The sequence below is a fragment of the Sceloporus undulatus genome, chromosome 2 (assembly GCF_019175285.1).
Source record: "Sceloporus undulatus isolate JIND9_A2432 ecotype Alabama chromosome 2, SceUnd_v1.1, whole genome shotgun sequence".
Classification (NCBI taxonomy): domain Eukaryota; kingdom Metazoa; phylum Chordata; class Lepidosauria; order Squamata; family Phrynosomatidae; genus Sceloporus; species Sceloporus undulatus.
The window spans coordinates 124782798-124804692 of NC_056523.1; the positions used below are offsets into that span (position 1 = coordinate 124782798).

General features: G+C 44.4%; 1 protein-coding gene across 1 annotated transcript in view; it reads left to right on the forward strand.

Annotated features, from left to right (window-relative positions):
- Positions 1-21458, forward strand: part of ADGRL1 (adhesion G protein-coupled receptor L1) — a 207716-nt gene extending 186258 nt beyond the window's left edge. The window contains 16 exon segments of the mRNA XM_042453296.1: positions 2083-2266; positions 4462-4584; positions 4770-4975; positions 5265-5435; positions 6134-6343; positions 7042-7262; positions 7880-7946; positions 8247-8338; positions 13312-13480; positions 15349-15477; positions 15636-15732; positions 17598-17726; positions 18307-18324; positions 20645-20805; positions 20807-20899; positions 20901-21458. Coding sequence (XP_042309230.1) covers positions 2083-2266; positions 4462-4584; positions 4770-4975; positions 5265-5435; positions 6134-6343; positions 7042-7262; positions 7880-7946; positions 8247-8338; positions 13312-13480; positions 15349-15477; positions 15636-15732; positions 17598-17726; positions 18307-18324; positions 20645-20805; positions 20807-20899; positions 20901-21425 — 2595 coding nt within the window. The 3' untranslated portion in view covers positions 21426-21458.
- The last annotated feature ends 437 nt before the right edge of the window (positions 21459-21895 follow it).

The window sequence follows — 21895 nt, forward strand, 5'->3', positions numbered from 1 at the left end:
GACTAGGGCCATGTCTGCACTGGCCAGGAGCAACACCAAGTATCCTGGCCCTTCAGCTGCCTTGTTCTGCCCCTGTTACCTTGGCCTCTGTTTCTATGGCATAACAGCTGTCTGCATGGACATCCACTGGGCCACCTGCCATATCTACCATTGCTGCAGGCCACTTGCTTCTGAGGTCAAAATGAGGTGTCCAGCAACAATCAGATGCTGGGTACCTTGTTTTTACCCCAGAATGAGTGGCCTGCGGTGGCAGAGGATGTACTGGAAAGTCCACCAGAACACCCATGCAGATACTAAGGGCTTCAGATCTTCCCAGAAGATCCAGAGCAACAGGTAAGTTGGATTTTTTTTAGTTTATATTAATCTTGTTATGCATCAGTTCAAGTGTGGGACATACTAGACATCATCATGTGGACTACCTGTACCAGAAAGCCAGAAAAGACGGGGAGGGATGTTCCTTTTGACCCATGCAGACAAGGCCTTGGTCACTCTAACAGTTGTAGTCCAGAAAAGCTCTGGAACAGAACCCTCACATGAGGGCTCTATCTCGTTAGTTTTGTAGAGGAAGCTGTTTGCCTGTAGTTTTCTATTCACACATGGGTGCAGACATATGTATGCATGCACATAAAGTCCACATTAAAATGGGCAGAGTTACTTCATGAGAAAGAGTTCTTAAAAACTAGTTTTTATTCACTCTGACCATGTGCCTGATTTAATGTGAAAGAGATTGCAGAGAGACTGCTCCCCACAAGAGACCGATGATCCATGAAACATCACCTTATGCTTTGTTCAGTTATCTCCCAAATCTCATCCATAGATAATAAGCACAATATCCAGATTGCATGAAATAAGTAAGGTAGTTTTGTGGAGAATAATTATATTTACCACCATTATTTTCCTTTCAAAAAGCATGGCAAATGCCAACTATATAGTGGGTAGCGAAGTGGGGGCACAGCTTCTAAAAAAAATCTATAACACCTACTTTATGTTTCATTTTTATTTTAATATAGGAATACTAGAAAAGGACGGCGTAGTAAAGGAAATCATTGTACATTGTCACTGTATTTCTTGTTCCTGTAGTGTAAAAATAATATTCAGCTTTTCACTAAACGATTTTTTTGTCCTTTTTCTCTTATTTGTCATATAATTTTATAGCTTTGTCATTTCAGCTATTTTCATAAATGGTAATGAAGAGTACGTTAAATTCAGTTCCCTTTTTTAAAAAAATGAAGGCAAAAGGTTCACAAATGGCAGGGTATTTATGTGAGGAGAAGCTGCCAGGTGGTTAGGTATGTGTTCCTGTGATGAATAATACAGGAGAGGCTCTAAACATTAAGTGTGTGGTGGTGGGATCTAAAACTGTCACAAATGGTATGAACTTTTAGACATGGGAGCTGTACTACTCATCATAGTGCACAATAAAGGTAATGTCCAAAAGGTGTCTGGAGTACAGGCTCAACCACGTTACCTAAAGTACAGTGGATAGAAATGGTTATGGTATCTGGAAAAAGAATTACCTTTTCCCCGGCTATTGAAAACACTTTGGCTTGGATCCAAATGTAGCTTTCTGTGAACGGAAGAGCTTTTTCTGTCCATGGAAGGCTTTTGATCCAATTGAGGGTCCTGCTGGCAGAAGGGAAGAGAGGTGAGATTATTTTCAAAGGAGTACCAGGGACGTGGGGAGAAAGGAGAGATCAGCAGAAACTTCAGCTCCCCTGCTCTGACTTTCAGTAGCTGGAGTTCCACTCAGAAAGATGCTCCTGTTAGTATAACCAAAATCGGGAAGCAAGCCATCCTGCCTCGCAAATGAAGAATCCTTTCAGGGAGCATATCCAGAATCCTATTTAATAAATGAGCAACTTCTTTGTGTGCCTGGCCTGCAAGGCATATATGGACATTGTCCTTTGCTGTTGAAAGGAGGTGGTAGAATGGAAAGTGTATCTCTAGAAGGTTTTCTATCATGGAAGACAAGAGAAAATGGCAAGGAGGAGGCATGCTATAGCTCAAGAAAGGCTGATGGGAGGAAATGAAAGGTTATGAGTTTTGGAGCTACGTCCCTTCATATCTCTATGTCACTCCCAGGCTGTGGTTGAAACGGTGGACAACCTGCTGCGACCGGAGGCACTGGAGTCCTGGAAAGACATGAATGCCACAGAGCAAGTGCATACAGCCACCATGCTGCTTGACATTCTGGAGGAAGGAGCCTTCTTACTGGCTGACAATGTCAAAGAGCCAGCCCGTTTTGTCACTGCCAAGAATAATGTGGGTAAGTCATGGATGCCTGTCAAAGAGTTAAAGAGGGAGGAGTCACATATAACAGTGTATGTGGGACACACACTCAATTTCCTTTATAGAGTCTCTACCGTAAACTTTGTCAGCATTTTGTGTGAAGAGGCTCTTTATCATTGTTGTAACAGGTCAAATATTAGCCAGCCCCCTTGGCTCATTTATTGTGATGACAGAAAAAATGAAGATTATAAAGCAGCCCACAGTGGGAGTACATTTTAAACTATAAAAGCCAGAATCTCCCAATTTTTACTGAAATGCCAATCCTAACATGCCAAAGCCTAATTTCTATCTCTCAGTTGTGCTCCACTGTGAGGAGGAAATATAACTTGAATTGTTAGCTACCAGGGAGAGAAAGGGAGGCAGTGCATTCAAGATTTATTGTGTCTCTGCCCCAACTCAGGAACTTGCTTGATGTGAAGATCCATTACCTTGAAACCTGTTCTGGAGATGGGGGGGGGGGGGGGTTGTTGGGAAAATAAAGCACCTAAGTCTTCTTGTCTTGCCCACACCCTGAGAACATCACAACCTTGTCATTCTGGAAGTAGCTTCAAGGTGAGGGAGGGTGTTGAGAGACACTACTTTTAAAAAGATGGTGTTGCCAGGAAGTATTTATACCAGATGCTCTATTTGTCTGGGACCATGTTGAAGACTCTTCTCCTGGGCAGCAAAGTGATAGGGGCAATATGTGTTCCTGAAGTAAGTGGCGGAGAGCAAGACAGTGGCTGGTATACAGGAAAGGACAAGAGGATTGGAATTAGGAAAGTGTCAGAGTAATGAAACAAAGAAGGAGTTGTGCTTTTCTCCACTCCCCTGCTTCTCCCTGTGAAATTTCACAGGTATTTTCCTGCCCAGGCAGGGCCTGGAAAAGTTACTTTTTTGGTTTATAAATGTCATAACCCACAAGGCCTGTGGGACTCGCTTGCTTCTCCTACAGTGTTTCCCCTGCAGTCTTCCTCTGTGAATATGTTCACATTGAAAGTCCAGCGTACTGACAGGCACTTTGCTATTTTAAAATATACAACAGTGTAGAATTGGTTCGTGTAACAAAAGAAGGCTCTAAGTATGGCAGAAGGAGAGACTCAAGTAAAGGCTCCCTCTCTGATCCCAAAAGAAACCAAGAAATCTATTAAGCATGCTGACAAACCCTATTGAAGGTGGAGTTACTTTCCTGTGTTTCTGACCTCTGCTAATCACTAATGAGATGAAATCCATTAGTATAACTGTTGCCAGACCTTTCAAAAGCATTATCTAAACTATTTTATTACATAGAAGAGACCTACCAAGTGTTACTAGTTTGGCCAGAGCTGTCAAAGAATCCAGATAATTGACCCAGCTGGTGAAGCAGTTTGAGCGTTGGTTTAAGAATCTGAAGACCAGAGTTCGATTCCCCATTTGGTCATGGAAACCCCACTGGGTGATCTTGGGCAAATCATACACTTTCAATCCCAGAAGATCCTGTGATAGGTTTGCTTTACAGTTACCATAGGTTGGAAGCAATTTGAAGGCACACAACAGCAACAGCATCCAAACAACAACAAGCCCTCGAAAATTCTAATAATTTTTTTTCAGCGACAAGACTGTAAACTGACACTGTCCCAAACAATCTGTATACAGGTACTTTTTTGATTCTGATTCCTAATTATAATCATGTTCTACAAGATATAAATATTAAAACTGATTCCTTTGCCAGTGCTGCTTGGAATTATTGACTCCTCTTGAAGAGCAGAGCAAACAATAAAACTCCAAAATAGCTCTGCTGTCAGTCAAAGGATAAAAACAGCAATCTATAAAGACTGAAGAAAACATGTCAAGTCAGTATGGGGCCGGTACAGATACCTAAACAGAATTTTCACATATAGCACACTGTCTCACCGTAGTGATATATACAAAACAAAACAGACTATCACCAAATGTAGTGTTAGCAGCCAGAAAGTAGAGATGGTAATTTGACAACCACAAAGCATTTTATGAGCAAAGCATATAATTAGCATGACAAGATGGCCTGAAACAGAATCATCCCATTTTTAACCTGATATTCCAAAGAACAGAAACATCTGGAAGTTATATGCTCTGCCTATTCTTAAATGAAAAGACAATGAACTGATCCAGATATTGCTGCGCCTGTCTCTTACGTTCTGCCTTTTCTCATCTCACCTCTCCCTCTTGTTGCAGTGTTGGAGGTCTCTGTGTTGAATACAGAGGGGCAGGTGCCAGATATTGTGTTCCCACATGAGTACACTACCAGAAATTCCATTCAGCTGTCAGCTAACACAATCAAGCAAAACAGCCGTAACGGTGAGTGGCAAATGGGATTTTAGGACTAGGGTAGGGGAGAGGTTGCTAGGATTTGATCCAGTTTCCTGGCATGTGCTGGAAAGCATCTTTGCCTTTTTCTTCTTGTCCCTTCCGGGAATGCACTAGATCCTCTCTAATTGTGCCCCAGTGGCATGCCCCTCATCCCTTTTCTCTTCTCTCTTCAGGGGTGGTCAAGGTTGTTTTCATCCTCTACAACAATCTGGGATTTTTTCTCTCTACTGAGAATGCTACCATCAAACTAGGTAGTGAGGTTGGCTCACTTAGTCCTTCTCTTGTTGTCAACTCACAAGTTATTGCTGCCTCCATCAACAAGGAGTCCAGCCGCGTCTTCCTGATGGATCCTGTCATCTTCACCCTGTCCCACTTGGAGGTGAGAACAGAGTGAACCTGGGGCCACTATGCTCATCCACTCACCCTTGGTACCTGGTGGTCTGTATCTCTGCAGACATAAGCCACTATTGGAGATTCTGCAGTTTTGGATGGGCATTATCACTGATGTTCTGTGCATATGTAACTGGAGTATGCAACAAATCCCTTCTTTTAATAAGAGATCACCTACTGTACTCCACTTCTTCAAAACATGGGCTCCTCCTTCCATTGTGGCGTCAATCTCTACTTTGTTCATGGTGGCTTCTACAGGCATACATCTTTCCATACAGGACAAGAACCATTTCAATGCCAATTGCTCTTTCTGGAACTACTCAGAGCGCTCCATGATGGGTTACTGGTCCACACAGGGTTGCCGGCTGGTAGAGACCAACAAGACCCACACCACTTGTGCATGCAGCCACCTCACCAACTTCGCTGTGCTCATGGCACACCGTGAAATTGTAAGCATGTCATTTCTGTTGTTGGGAGCTAGGGGGAAGTTTGCCAGAATGGGAGGGAGAGGGACAAAGACACCCTTGTGGCTCAAGCTGTACTCTGAATGGTTAAGCTTGTTTATAATAGGCAGTACAACAAAATCAGAGCAACAGATTTTCAGATATGAAATGCTTGGAGATGGTCCTCTATTATTGCTAAAATAAAAATCACTAGATTACCATTGACAGCCAGAGCTTAAACTACAATTCCTAGACTTTTCAAGTCAATACAGTCAATGGCTATACTGGTTGGACAATTCTGGGAGTTGCCTTGAAAAGTAATTTTTCCACATTCTGATGGTGCTTTATCAGATGGAGTCTCTCCAGCATCAAAGCATAGTACAGTCGTCCCTCCATTTTTGTGGACTTCGAGTTCATGGTCTCCGTCTTTCAAGGACTAAGTAGGGAGGGTTAAAATGATGCACGCATCAGCAGCGCACACACAAAGTTGCACGCTGGAGCACACAGCCATTCCAGCCAATGGTACTTAAATATTTGCGAATTTCCAGTGCGTGTGTGTGTCCAGAATGGATCCCTTGCTAAAATGGAGGGAAGACTGTAATAGGTTTTGGTTTCCATCTAAATTTTACCTCTAAAGCAGCAAAGAGCCCAAAACAGGGGAGATAAGCTGTGTATCCCCAGCCTCATTTCCCTTCTCCTTTCAGTACCAGGGCCGCATCAATGAGCTACTGCTGTCAGTCATCACATGGGTGGGTATTGTGATTTCTCTCGTCTGCTTGGCCATTTGCATCTCTACCTTCTGCTTCCTGCGTGGGCTGCAGACTGACCGAAACACCATCCACAAAAATCTCTGCATCAATCTCTTCATCACTGAGCTCCTCTTTCTCATCGGCATTGATAAGACACAGTACGAGGTGCGTGACTAAATGCTCAACATGGTATTTTCTTCCCTCAACATGAATGCAGTTGAAAAAACACTTAAGAAATAGGATAGGAGTAAGATATCCCTAGGACCCATTTGGCTTGGCAAATTAGCATGCTGGCAGCAAGCCCCTTTGATTCAGTAAAGAAAGGATGTAGTGCACAATGCCCATATGTGTGTTCTAGGCAGCTTTGGGGGGGAAGCACTGATCCACTGAGGACCAAATTGAATTCAATGCAGCACTGGAAGATACGTTCGGCAGCAGAAACAGTGTGCTTCATATGTTAGATGGGGAAGTTTGATTTGTAAAGCTCAAAGAGATGTGAGAAGTCACATATTCTGCTTTATAATTTAATTTGGGGGATGTGTTCCTTACAAGTATTATTAGCCTGTGTATCCCATTATCCCTCACCACTGGCTATCCTGGCTAGAGCTGATGGGAGCTGTATTGCAATCATATCTGGAGAACGGCAAATTGCCGTACGACTAATTTAGAGCACAGCACTTTCCCAGTTACCTCATTCTCCTTCTCTTGAATACTGTGTGCAATGTTCTTTTACTGAATGCTTGTTAGGTCTGCGATAAGGAAGAAAGACAAGTTATAAGCAATCTGCATAAAATAAATGTTTCTCTCCCACCACAAAAAAGAGGTATCACAGTAATGGGAACTCATATCTTCCTTTCTCTCAGATTGCCTGCCCCATCTTTGCCGGACTGTTGCACTACTTCTTTCTGGCAGCCTTTTCCTGGATGTGCCTGGAAGCCATCCATCTTTACCTCATGCTGGTTGAGGTCTTTGAAAGTGAATACTCCCGCAAGAAATACTACTACTTGGGAGGCTACTGCTTTCCTGCCCTAGTTGTGGGTATTGCTGCTGCCATTGACTACCGCAGCTATGGCACTGAGAAAGTGTGAGTACAAAAGGAGCTTAAGAGAATGGTTTGGGAAGGGTATGCACAGAAATGATAAAACAAAACATTAAGCAGAATTGCTAGGCTGTAGAGGTGAACTAGTACATCAACTTCCTCCTTCTCTTTCACTAACCATGGGTGGAGGAAAGCTAAAGATATGGCCAAGAAAGAATAAAAGTTTAGCATCTGATCTTGCAAATACTCCTTAGGGGGATTACAGTTCCCAGAATCTGGGCTTTGTAGGCCAGAGAAGGAATATTGCCATGCTCTGGAAAATATAAAAATGGGGATGTTGAATTAAAAGCTATAGAATGAGATAAGGCTAAGGGCTGTATAAGACAATGGTTCTCAAATTTTTGGTCTTCCAGGTGTTTTTTGACTTCAGCTCTCAGAATCCTTGACCATTGGACAGGTTGGTTAATACTTTATGAGAGCTGATGTCCAAAACAACATCGTAGAACCTGTAGTATAATGAAAGGGTGGGAACGGAAAAATCTAAAGGAGGTGAATATAGGATGGTATCGCCTCATGGCAATATGCTGTGAGGCAATTGGGTTTTGTGGTGTCCACTATCCTCTCTTAATTCCATTTGGCATGGCCCTAATCTCTCTTGGCAGATGCTGGCTTCGGGTTGACAACTACTTCATCTGGAGCTTCATTGGACCCGTCTCTTTTGTCATTGTTGTAAGTCAGTAGGGATTATTTGGAAATAGAAGCATAAGAGTTTTCCTTTAGCAGTCCCAGGTACAGAGTCCTTAAAGCAAACACACAGATTTCAGGGGAGTGCCTGGGAGGCCCTAGTGTTCATCCCACTCTAAACCACTTGATAAACTCCTTGGTAGAAATTTTCCCCACAGAATCACTGCCAATCTAAGCATGGCTGTGAGGAAAGGTACTAGTGAGGGTGGGGCAGGGGGTAACATAACTGCTTAGAGCAAAGGACTCTCTTTCCCTTACTCACACCCAGTTGTGCATATCCCTCAGATCAACCTGGTGTTCCTCATGATCACTCTGCACAAGATGATCCGCAACACATCTGTCCTCAAGCCTGACTCTAGCCGACTCGACAACATCAAGTGAGTTGATGTTTTCATTCTTTTTGATCTTCTGTTTTAAAGCCAGATGTGTCTAATAACACAGTTCCAGAGTCTTCTTATCCCTACAAGTTGCTCTCCACACCTGTTTCTTCTAAAGCAGTTTATTGCAGGGGTGAGAAACACAAAGCTCACACATACACACCAGCCACATGCATTGCTGCACCCATTCTTCTAGTCTCCTGACATTGGTTTTTCCACCACACCAATAAATTTTGATGAATTGCAATTTTCCTTCAAAACATGGAGAAAGCATACATCATGTTTTCAAATTTAATCATGCTCTGGGCAGCCTTCTGAAAGAAAATATAATTTCTGCTTAAAAACACAACACATATTCTCTGAGCACATCGTGTTAAAGAGAAATTGTAATTTGTTTTGCTTCCACTAGCAAAATCTGTAGTGAGAGTAGGGCTAGGGGGGCAGTGTGGCCCAATTGTGATTTACTGGGACAGGCCAATACAGAGAAAGTGACCAATTCTGCATTTTAAGGAGACTCCTCTTTGCCCAAACCATGAGACAGAACAGGGCACACTTAAGGTTTGTCAGAGCTGCAAGAAATAATATTGTTGTTGCAACTGATAAACAAATAAAATTTGCTGATCCATGGAAAACCATCTCAAGACTTATCAGTAGATCCTAATCAACCTTCTGCTTTGCCTTGAGACCGTGTGCCCTTTCTCTCTCTTCTGACCCACAGCTGGGTAGGAAAAGCCTCACTTCCAAAAGTTATATTCTGAGCACTGAAACAATCCTTTCGTTATTCTGGGATAAGGAGTACTCATTCCCACTAATCTTGGTAACACCCTGAATTATTTGTCTGACCATTTCATGGTTGATCACCTTTCAATGAGCAAACTATTTTACATCCCACATTATTGCAAGGGATCCTGTGAAACCAGCTTTCATCCCTTCATATGAAGGAATACCCCCCCCAACAACACACACACAATGAGTCCTCAGATTAATAAAATCAGATGGTTTTTGCAGAGCTGGATGAATGTTACTTTTAAAGAACACAATGCTAGCCAGAGGATTCTAGTAGTTGTAATCTATGCTTTGTACTTTGTTCAGTTAGGTGAAAACAGTGATACTGTGTGAATCACATAGCAAATGAAATAAGAGTTTTTTCCATTTCAATGAATTTGGAAATAATTACGCTGCAAGTGCCAAACTCTCAAGAACCAAATGTTATTCTCAATTGAACATCTGATATTCTTTCATACAGAATAAACAGATGACATGGGTAAATACTCCTTGGTTAATGATGAATTAAGATTAAATGTACTGTTATCTGAACAAAGCAAAACTCACACAACCCTAGCAGCTTGTAACAGTTCTTAAGAAGAGTCCGAACAAGTGCTAGGGAATATGGACAGCAAAGGCTGCCAAAGCCAAGGAGCCAGAGAAATCAGGTAAAGAGAGCCCTCGAAACTAACTAGGTTCATTCAAATTGCAGATGACTACCTACAAAATGTACAACTATTCTTAGAATTACTCTTGACTGATTGATGAGCTTTTGTTTCCTAACAAACACTTCTATCATAAATATAAACTTTTGCTATAATCTAACTGCTCAGCTTTTACATGCTTGGTTACCCTGCTTTTTGTAATTAATTTACTGAATTTTTCTAATAAATGTCTTTACTGTTGAGATGTGGTTTTGCCACACAGTTCCTGTGTTCTTGCTTTATATCTTTCAGATGTCAATCAGAGTTGTTGAGCAAATCCTCAAGCCAGAAATAAACATGTCAACACATTGTTTTTGGTCCTCACTTTTTCACCCACATTATAAACAGGCAGTTGATCACTTATAATATTAATTTCTTTAAATATTTTAACTCTTTTAATCTCTCTTAACTTGTTCAGTTGTTTAATATGTTGTTAGCTTTTTTTGTAAGTTTTGTTCCCATTGTTTTAAATTTGTTAAATCAATTTTATTATATGTCACTGTGAGGTCTCTGGATTGAGGGCAGTATATAAATACAGTTGGCCCTCTATATCCACATATTCTCTATCCACAGATTCAACTGTGCGCACACACACACACACACACACATTCCAAAAAGCAACTTTGATTTTGCCATTTTATATAAGGGAACCATTATACTATACCATTGTATATAATGGGATTTGAGTATTCATGGATTTTGGTATCTATGGGTGGCCCTGGAACCAAACCCCAGTTGATACCAAGGGCCTATTGTATTTTAATTCAATCACTCTATTGCCTTCCACTCAAAGAGGCAGTGTTGAGAGCTCTGACTTTAACTATCCCACAGGAGTCAAAAAGATATTTGCAGCCTTGTCCTTACCATGTTGACTCACTTGGAGAACACCTCTGATCTCACTGTTGATGAGTATCAGATATATGAGTGTGCCAGTTTGTGACATTTCTTTAATTAAAGGCTTACGTGTAGTAGTACTTATGAAGTCCTTGAAATCTGAAATATTGACTTGTACATGCAAATGTTTCCTTGCAGCAAAGTTCACACCATACACATGGATGCCAGGGAGTAGGCCAAGTTTGCACTGGGTGCAAAGTTAAGTCAGCATGGCCCCAGTGATAGATTGATTCAACAGATCTACAGTTCTTCTCATGAGGACTTAGGATGAGGCTGCCTCACCCTCTTCACTGCTTGGGGAGAATTTGTAATTTTTTAGTAAGGACCGTCCCTTTCAGTCCAACTGTAGAGTGAAAAAAGCCCAGAAACAGAACATAACAAAACCTGTGAAATATTCTGACACTAGAAGGGGTAGCCATGTGGTCCTGCACTTGAGGAAGGTTGTAATGAGAAATTTTCTTTTAAACCAATACAGTCGATTATTCAAATATTTTTAAATGGGAAAAGTGGAAAACAAGAACAACAACAACAAAAAAGGCTACAATCACACACACACACAATGTGAAGTAGAGTTAATCTAACTTCAGGTCATTTTGGAGGTATGCTGTTGAAATGCTTGTGTCCTAAGAGGCTGGAAGCCATGCCAAAGCCACACTCCAGTCCTAAGGACTGGAATGTAGCTTTGGCACAGCTTCTGGCCTCTTAAGATGTGTGTGTCAATTAAATAGCATACCTCCAAAGTGACCTGAAGCAGCTTTATTTTGGCCTGTCTGTTCAGGCCCTTAGTTACATGTTACCTGTATAAATAGAATCTTGGGCTTCAGGGCATGTGCAGAGTTCCTTGCCAAAAGAATTGTCTGAAAGAGAAGGGCCCATTACAGATGGGCCTTGGCTCCGCCTCCAGTACATACTAGGGGTTGGCCGAGGACGCAGCATCCAATGAGGCCTCACCCCTAGTACGTACTGGGGACGTCAAAATGGCAGCGCCCTGTACACATGGGCGCTGCCATTTTGACGTGATGGATGCTTAACATCCGCACGTCATGGCGTGGATGTGATGCCGCAAGTGCGCCATTGGCACCTTGCGGCATCACAACTGCGCCGCAAGACGAATCCGCATTTTTGCATGTTCTTTTTGCTGTGCAGGGGAGCTGCGCGGTTTGTCCGCTGCAGCTCCCTCAAGCAGCAAACATGGGCGCCAGCACAGCACCCTTTTTGGGTGCTCTGTAAAGTTCCAAAGTTTCTTTGCCCCCTTGTTAGATAGTATTATGAAGACTCAAGACTGAAAGCAAAGTCACATATTGATGTCAATATGACCAATGAAAGCTGGCCTATTAAGCAGAGATTGACTACTGCTCTGACCAGCATGTAGTTCCTTTATTTTTGTTGTTGGACATCAGTAATGCCTGGTGTTTGGTGATGTGGGTAGCAAATTTTAAAAAAAACCAACTCCTTAGTGGCTGGACTATCTTAACAATTCACTTTTTTCATATATAAGAGAGCTGGCTAGTCCTAACAGGACATCTTTTGGATGCATAATCACGCACACACAAAACAGGATGTATATGTCCTAGACATATTCATGTTTCCCAGTATTGTGCCATCGTGACATAAACTCTGGAGCCACTATTAGCTACATCAGAATGTAGGGGGGGTACCTCACCCAGACTAGCATTTAGGATGGTGATGTACACGGTGATTCAAAAAGAATGGTGCAAAAGTAGAGCTGTTACTCAATTTTGCACCAATCTTTTTGAATCACCTGATATTACTTGGAGATGGTGGTTGTGCATGAGCTTCATGGTGGTTTTTAATGCATTTGTACTAGGTAAATGAAAGCAGAGGATAAAAATACAAGCTATCATGCAGGTACTTTTACAGAAATCAACATGATTGGGCAAGTAAAGTTGGAAGCTTATAAGCAGTATTTTGGCTGGTAATATTTATATGTTCAAGCCCCTCATTCATGGACTATGGAAGAATCTGCTTTCTTTCCCCATATGTCTTGGTCATTCCTAATCCACCCATTTTAGCCTTTTCTTTCTGATTCAAAATATGGCAGCAACAGGGCACAAAGGCTGAAGGAGTGGGTGGGTAACTGTTGCCTTCATTGCATACCTCAAGGAAACATCTCCTGACCGCTAGGGCCAACATAGACACAGAGAGGCAAGATGGTACAGTATGGCAACATGGATTTTAGGACTTCAGAATAGTTGATGGGCAGTCTAGCACAGCCTGCTTTTCCCAATTGGGTCCTTTGCAGACTTAAAATTCCTATAATTCCCAGGCTAATTAAAAGGATGGAGCCCCTGTTCTACCACCTTTAAATGTGCCGTGGAAAATGCACTCAAACACATCATTAGCACCCTGGCAAGATGAAACTTACAAGTACATTCTGGCAGAGAATTCACAGCAGAAGACATGGTTCATCCCACTAACAACTCTGCATCAGCACTAGCTGAGGGAATGCCTTCATAAACCATTACATTTCACTACAGTTCGCTTCCTCTGTGCCACAGAACTTGTAATAACCCAAAAGGTAGTTTTCCTGTGATGGTGACCTTGTATTACTTAAGTGTACCCAGAACCCACTAATGTCTCCCTCTACAGGTCTTGGGCACTCGGAGCCATCACTCTCCTTTTTCTTCTGGGCCTCACCTGGGCATTTGGCCTCCTCTTCATCAACAAGGAGTCTATTGTCATGGCCTACCTTTTCACCACCTTCAATGCTTTCCAGGGCATGTTCATCTTCGTATTTCATTGTGCACTGCAGAAAAAAGTAAGTAGACCTGAGTCTGAACAAAAGGACATCATAATAACTAATACTTAAGGTTAAGAGAAATGGCATTGTGAAGTGGTGCCTGGGCAGGGCTATAGAGCTGGGTTGTGTATCTGGGATTATATCTGTTTCTCGGCAAAAGAAGATCATTGACAGCAAAGAAACTGGAGTCCAATATGAAAGATGTTGCATTGAACCCAACAGACTGTAGAAATCTAAATCAAGCAGTTTTGTTGATTAAATGTGCATAAATTTACATATGATTAAAAACAATGCTTTTGAAAAAAGACATCTATTTTCTTGATGTTTAAATGTTACACATAGGTATCGTGGAAGGGGTTATGGACTTTTCTGTATAAATCAGAAGGCAAGAGATTATAGACTTTTCTGTATAAATCAGAAGGCAGAGAATGCCTCTTCAAAATAGTGCTTGCCATCTGCATTACTTTTTTTATTAAACATATAATATACATACAATGAATACAATCAGCATACAATACAAGCAATGGACATACAGTCGACCCTCCTTATATGCGGATTTGCCATGCATGGATTTGAGCATACGTCACCGCTGCCGCCGTACAAGGGCCGGCTGCAGCCTGGAGGCCTCTGTGTGTGGAGGACGAAGCTAGGCCTCGTCCTCCTCGCTGCCACCGCGGAAGAAGGGCTGGCTGCAGCGGTGACGAGGCCGAGGCCAAGTTTTGTCCTCCTCGCCGCCGCCACCGCGAAAGAGCCAACGGCAGCGAGGAAGACGAAGCTAGGCCTCGTCCTCCTTGCCACCACCGTGGAAGAAGGGCCGGCTGCAGCCTGGAGGGCTGTGGGCCTCCAAGCTGCACCCGGCCCTTGAACCGCAGCGGTGGCGAGGAGGACGAGGCCCCCTCACCACCGCTGTGGAAGAAGGACCGGCTGCAGCCTGGAGGCCTCTGGACCTCCAAGCTGCAGTCGGCCCTTAAACCCCAGCGGCGGCGGTGTGGAGGACGAAGCTAGGCCTCGTCCTCCTCGCCGCCGCCATGGAAGAAGGGCCGGCTGCAGCCTGGAGGCCTCTGGGCCTCCAAGCTGGGCAAGCTGGCCTTAAACGCGCCGCGGCGGCGAGGAGGACAAGCTAGGCCGCGTCCTCCTCGGCCACCTACTGCGGAAGAAGGGCCAGCTGCAGCCTGGAGGGCTCTGGGCCTCCAAGCTGCACCCAGCCCTTGAACCGCGGCGGTGGTGAGGAGGACGAGGCCCCCTCGCTGCCGCTGCGGAAGAAGGGCCAGCTGCAGCCTCGAGGCCTCTGGGCCTCCAAGCTGCACCCGGCCCTTGAACCGCAGTGGCAGCGAGGAGGACGAAGCTAGGCCTTGTCCTCGCCGCCGTCGCGGAAGAAGGGCTGGCTGCAGCCTGGAGAGGGACTTTTGTCCCCAATGGCAGCGCGCATGGACGCGCGCCGCCATTGGGGACAAATAGGACTTGAGCATACTTGGATTTTGGCATACACGGGGGGGGGGTCCGGAACAGATCCCCCACGTATACCAAGTGCCCACTGTACAATAAACATGGGCTAAATAACAAATACTGAATAGTACATAAATACTTAAAGAAAGATACAAAAAGAAAATTCATTATATGAATTATTATTTTTTTGTAAAAATAATAAATAAATACATATCTAATCAAATATATCTGCTTCTTGATTTGAGCAACTTTTTACTCGGTTAATTTTAATCTAACCAATACGTTGGTTAAATGTTAAAATTCCTCTATTACATGACAATAAAGCTTGTGTCAAAAGAGCTAAGAGTAGGATGAGAAAGGAGAATAAGCATGAAGCACCCTGGTGTTGCTGGAGGAACATATCTCTTCTTTCCCCCTTGATTCTTCTTCCTACATCCCAGGTTCATCGGGAATTCAGCAAATGCCTGCGTCATGCATCCTGCTGCCTACGGAGCCCACCAGGGGCCACTCTAGGTTCCCTCAAGACCTCAGCTATCCGCAGCAACAACCGTTACTACACTGGGACGCAGGTACATCTGAACAGAGTGATGTGGGGTTTCATTGCTAAACTGAGGGACTAAAAGGCCCTGGGGAATTAGATAATGAATGAATGGGAGTGGCTGGAAAATGTCCTTACGCCTTGGAAATTCAGCTCCCCTGCTGAATCTAGGTGGTCTATTTTTTTCAGAGCCGAATCCGGAGAATGTGGAATGATACTGTAAGGAAACAGACTGAGTCCAGCTTCATGGCAGGTGATCTCAACAGCACTCCCACCCTTAACAGAGGTGAGCAGCCCTTGTTGCTCCATCATGTCCAGTAGTCTTTTCCCAACCAGGATGAGAAAATGTGTACCTGAGCCCTGCTAGAAGATTGGGAGTGCCTGCCTCACTGTAGGCACTCAGGTTGAGCACTCACAAAGACCCACCACCCCATCACATCCCCTGCCAATTCCCTCCTTCCCTCTGTACCAATTTCTCTTAAGTTGTCACCAATGTTTCACCTTTCCTCTGATGTTACTAAGGTTGGTGTCACCCAGTGAAATAACTCATGGTGTCACCCACTGTGAAAAAACTCTTCTGTTCCATCCCTTCCCCCCAGCCCTCATGTGCCTTAGGTGTCTCTCTGATTCCCTGCAACTGACTAAAATTAAGTTTCTTATCAGGCCTACATGGAAAAACATCGGTGGGCAGGCCCAGTCTACATGCAACCCTCTTCCTCTGACCTGGTCTACCCTGTCCCAAGCAGGTAGATTGGGCTACCCCTTCACCATTGATCTTGTGGCTGGGCACATCATTCTGGCTGAAGCCTTTGGCCACATGTAGAGCCATTTGACTTTGGAGCAACTTTACAAGCAGGGATTGTAAAGTTGCAGCCCCAAGAAAAAGGAGAAAGGGGGGGGGAAATCCTTCTCCTCAGGGCCACCGTCACCTCCTTGGCTGAGCCCCGCCTATGAAGCTGCTCGGAAGGCATATAGCTCTACACGGCTGAAGGTTTCAGCCAGCTATGAGATCAACAGTGTGTGGAGGGGTGGGGGGGATCAGGCCTGCTTGCATGGAAATAGATTCGGTCCTCCTGGATTGGAAGAAGTGGGTTGGTGTAGAGCCGGGGGCCGGGTTGGTGTCCCCAAGACAAGGGGGGGGGGGCCAAAAATAAATAATTAAATAATTAAATGATATAGGACAACATTTTCAAATGTAGGACACATTTTTAAAAATTGAGGACATGCGAAAAATGTGATGATTTTTTAAAAATGTTAATATAAATGCATGTTTCTTAGGCATTATCAAAATGGAGGACATTTGGGCATTATTCCTAGACAGATGGCAGAAATTTACTTCCCTTTCTGGCCAACCCCCCCTCCCCCCCATTCCAAACAGCACAGTTCAGCATTGAACATGGCTTTACTTAACATGACATGGCAATCTCTTGCATATTTCAGAGGCTTATTGCATAACCAAACTTTGGGTTTCACACTGAACAGGGGTTCACATGGCTATGCATATTTAACATGTCAAGGTGGTCTCACAAGAAGTGATTTGCCCTCGGGTTCAAATGTACTTCTCAGAAGTGTGTACTTGGTCAAGGGACTGTGGTTTTTCTTCACTGTGCATGAGTTTGTAAAAATCACAGCAACTTACATTGGCCATGCCTCTGAAGCTGGCTCATATCAATATCACCATCACCATCTTCCTCCTGCTCCTGCTCCTCTTCTTCTTCTTCCTCCTGCTCCTCTTCCTCTGCCTTCCTCCCTCCTCCTCCTCTTCCTTCCTTCCTTCCTCCTCCCCACATGCCTGCGCGAGAGGCCCAAGGCCCCATGCGGCTGCACACGGGGCCTTTGCCCCCCCCTTGCCCGCCGCCAAAGGCCCCACACACTTCCATGAGAAGCCAAAGGCCCCGCGGGGCCTTTGGCGGCAGCAATCGGCAGCAGGACCGAGCAGGGTCTGGTCCCAATGGCTCGGCGGGCCGCAGGTTGCCGACCCCTGCCCTAGGGACTCAGCTACTTGTGATGACCTCCAATCTAATTTTGCCCACACGTCTGTGGCCATTTCTCAAGGGGGGCTGCTTCTCCTCCTTCCTCTGGTGTGCCTTTCCAGCCAAACATGGAAGATCAATACAGGGTTGACACTTTTGCCTCTACCTGCTCTTCCAGGTACAATGGGGAACCACTTGCTGACTAACCCCGTGCTGCAGACACGGGGCGGGACCAGTCCCTACAACACACTTATTGCTGAATCTGTGGGCTTCAACCCTGCCTCACCTCCTGTCTTCAACTCCCCGGGTAAGATAATCAAAAAACCAGAGAATGGGTTTTGCCTTTCCCTCTAGGTTGATGACCCAGATTGGATAAGTGTTCCACTTACACAAACACACACACACACACACACACACACACACACACACACACAGTGTTCCAATTTTTCCTTGCTGAAGGGTGTGTGCGCTAAAGGAATGCATGCAGTTTCTGCTTTTGAATCCAATGTTAGTAAAAAGCTCTTTCAAAGAGCTGGGGCACAGTGAGAAATGAGTCAGGAGAAGTGGCTGTGGAGTAGCGTCTCCTTTACTCCTCCAGTAGGTAGAAAGCTGCCTTCTGCTGAGTCAGAGCATTGGTCCATCTGAGCTCAGCATTGTCTTCATGAGTTGACAGTGGCTCTCCATGGTTCAGGCAGGAATCTCTCTTAGCCTTATTTGGAGATGCCAAAGACTGGACCTGTGACCTTCTGCATGCAAAGTATGTGCTCTGCCTTCTCCTTCTAGGGAGAATCTGCTCCATCTCTCATAATGTGTGATTGTTGGCCCTGGCTGCTTAGGTAATTCTTTCTCTTTTCTCTCTCCCTCTTCAAAACTGTTGCTGCCTGCAGGGAGCTTCCGAGAGTCCAGTACGTCCCTCCTTTCCAGTTCCATTTCGCAGTAATGTTTCTTTCATTGCTAGTTTGACTCGCAGGCTGGGGGTGGGCACAGCACAGATGTGAGCAAGTAGAGGGTGTGTTCAACTGTGGCTGCCAGCAGCAGGGAGCATTGTAGGGAGAAAAAGAGTGCTGACTTTATTGAGACAAGGGAGGTGGGAGGTCTTGACTCCCTGTTATTCAAGTTCCCATTTCTCAGTGGGGGGCAAGTAGGACAGCATGGCTCATGCAGTTCTGGCTGAAGAGCACTAGATGGTGCTGAAAGCAATCCTTCCCATCTCTGCATGCTGGATTCAAACAGTGGGGCCTGTAGGCATACCTGCCTCAATGAGTTAACCGTAGTGTATCTGGCAAATCATTCCTCCAGACCCCTATGTCTTGCTTTCTGGCTGGAGACAGCTGGCTCTATAGCCTTTTCTTAAAGCAGGCTTTTCCCATTGGCAAAACAGATTACTTGTCTGCCTTATCATGCATGCAACTGTGTGGCTAAAGTAAGCATGCCTCTGTGGCTGTTTTTCTGCATCATCCTAAACATCATGTCTTAATTGTACTTTTAGATACTGATGTCTGCATCTACAGTTGGTCCTCCATACACATGGATTTTGTTTCCATGGATTCAACCATCCACAGATTGAAAATACTCTCTCTCTCTCTCTCTCTCTCTATATATATATATATATATATATATATATATATATTCCAAAAAGCAAATCTTGATTTTGCCATTTTATATTAAGGAACACCATTTTACTACTCCATTGTATTGAATGGGATGTAAGCATCTACAAATGTGGGCATCCATGGGGGATCCCTGAACCAAACCCCAGCAGATACCAAGGGCCCACTGTACTAGCAAACCATTTAATACTTCTCACTCTACTTACAGATATATGTTTTTTCACACATGCACACAAAACTCACATTCCCCATTGAATCCTGTACTCTGCTATGTACAAATCCCCCAAAAGAGAGTTTTACAAAGTTGCAGTTGCCATGTGTACCAATGTCCTTCTATGTTTATTTTAAAATCTTTTCAAAGGGAGATGAGCACTAAACAGATAAGAAGCTGCCACACCCAGGCAACCATAAGTCAAGGTTTTGGCTAAACATCTGAGCTTTGCTTATTTTGGGAGCAACTTTTGCCCTGATAGGCAAACACAACTGCTCTCTCAATAAGCAAGCATTGAAAGTTCATTTCTGTGTTACTAGCAAGACAAGGCTCTATGTGTGGCAGAGGTACTTTCATCCGGTCTTGCAGTAAGGTAATTTAGTGGTCTTGCAAGGATGGGGGCCCTTCAGATGTTATTTGTATGATTTCCCCTTACCTCTACATGTAGTAAGCCAACCTTCCTAATTGGGAGGGGGGACTTGCTCTTTTTGCTGACTGGGGCCACAAACATCTGCACAGATAGCACTACTGAGGAGGATTGTGCTTAGAGCTAGCCACCCTCCAAAACCTCTCCTCCTCTTTCTGTTGGAACTGGAGTGAGTGATGGCAAAGGCACTTTCAGGGTCAGAAGGGGACGAGACTTGGCAGACATGCAGATTGTAGTGTGTGAATCACATTGTTGAAAAAGGAGGAGAGCAGAAAAACAGGAGCAGTGCAGTAAAACTTCTTGAAGAAGCCTGATTTGTTGAAATTCACTCACCATTTGAATTCAGTTTAACAAATAACATTTCCAACATGAGGTTCAGATATACCTCTTTTTGGTTCTCTAGCTGTTTGTTTGTTTGTTTTGGGGTCACTGCCCTCTTTTTCCTTCTATATACACAAACCAGTTCTTTCTGTGCAACAACTCCCAGTGACTCCCATATGCAGTTTATTAGCAGTTATCTTTCATTGTTGCAGCACAAATATACTATAGGTTCTGCCTTAAATGTTACTCAAGACATTTTCCCCTCCCCTTGCATATCCTGCACTTTGACAAACTCTCTGGACATATCTAGTTCAGTTCCCTATTTATTTATTTATTTATGTGTATCCCGCTTTTCTCCCACAGTTGGCACCCAAAGAAATTTACAGTCTAAAAACTTACAATTAAAAACTTACAAAAGTGATAATTAAAAGAGAATTAAATTGTTGTAAAATTAAAACAGACCAAGTGCTTAAAAATAAAATACAATTAAAAAGTTAAAAGCACTTAAAAACTATACACATTACAACAACGCACCATCCCCAGGATGTTGTTTAAAAGCTTCCTGTGATGACTTCCACTTCTAGACCTCAGGCAGTTGCTTATGGCCTCCCTTCTTCTTCACTCTCTAATACCTTTATCTGTGCCTCCCCTTACAGAGCACCCCCTGAACAACAGCCGAGACGCCTGTGGCATGGACACCCTCCCGCTCAATGGCAACTTCAATAACAGCTACTCGCTCCGCAGTGGTGATTTCCCGGCTGATGGCACCAAGATGGCTGATTGCCGACGCAACCTGAGTGACGCTGCCGCCTTTGAAAAAAATGATAATCTCTGAGTTGGTGCATAACAACTTGAGGGGGGGAGGCAGTGGTGTGGTCAAGGGAGGTGGGGGTTCCACTGAGGCCTCCAACCCCCCCCGGGCCACCTCCCCCTCCCAATGTAGGAGCAGGGGGAGGGGGTACCAACAGCGAGGATGATGCCATTGTGCCTGACGCCCCTTCCTTGACCCATGAGGAGAACATGGAAATTGAACTTATGTATAAGGCCTTAGAGGAGCCGCTCTTGCTTCAGAGGGCACAATCCATCCTCTATCAGAGCGACCTGGAGGAGTCAGAGAGCTGCACAGCCGACCTGACAGAAGGAGGTGATGGCCAAGCCCCTTCCCCCAACAGGGACTCTTTATACACCAGTATGACCAACCTGAGGGACTCCCCATACCCGGACAGCAGCCCCGAGGCAGTTGGGGAAGTGCTTCCTCATGCCCAAGCCATCAATGAAATCTACTACACCAACCGGCCAGCCTTGGTGCCACGCAACCAGCTCCAGGCCTACTACCAAGTCCGAAGACCCAGCAACGATGGCTATTTGGTCCCAGGAAGCTTAGAAAACCCAGCAGTGGAGGGAGATGGCCAAATGCAGCTGGTGACCAGCCTTTGAGGGGCTGAAAAGGAACTGAGGGACCACCCCCCCCCCCAAAAAAAAAACCCAATACAGCATGTTTGCTGTGACGTGGACATTTCCATTTTTTTTCCTGGAGGAAAGGGTCGGGAAGAAGAGAATAAAGCAGGGCTGGGGAACAGAGGAGAGGAGGTGGAAGGAAGAGCTGAGGCAGAGGGCTTCTCCAAGGGGGAGGGCAGCCATTTTGTTGGCCTTTCCTTCCTTCCAATCAGTTTACCAGACAGAAAGTGACCCATCACCTATTTGGTTATGTCAGTTTCTTTTCCATGCAAATGCAGTGGAGGAAAAAGAACACTATTTAGGCAAAAAACAAAAAATTGATCAACATATTTTGACAGTGCCTCCTGGATGGGTGGGTGGGTATGGAACAATAGATTGAAAATGTTGAAAAGTCAAAATAATTCCTTTTTTTTAAAAAAAATTGCTATAAAACTGAAAGCCATGAGGGT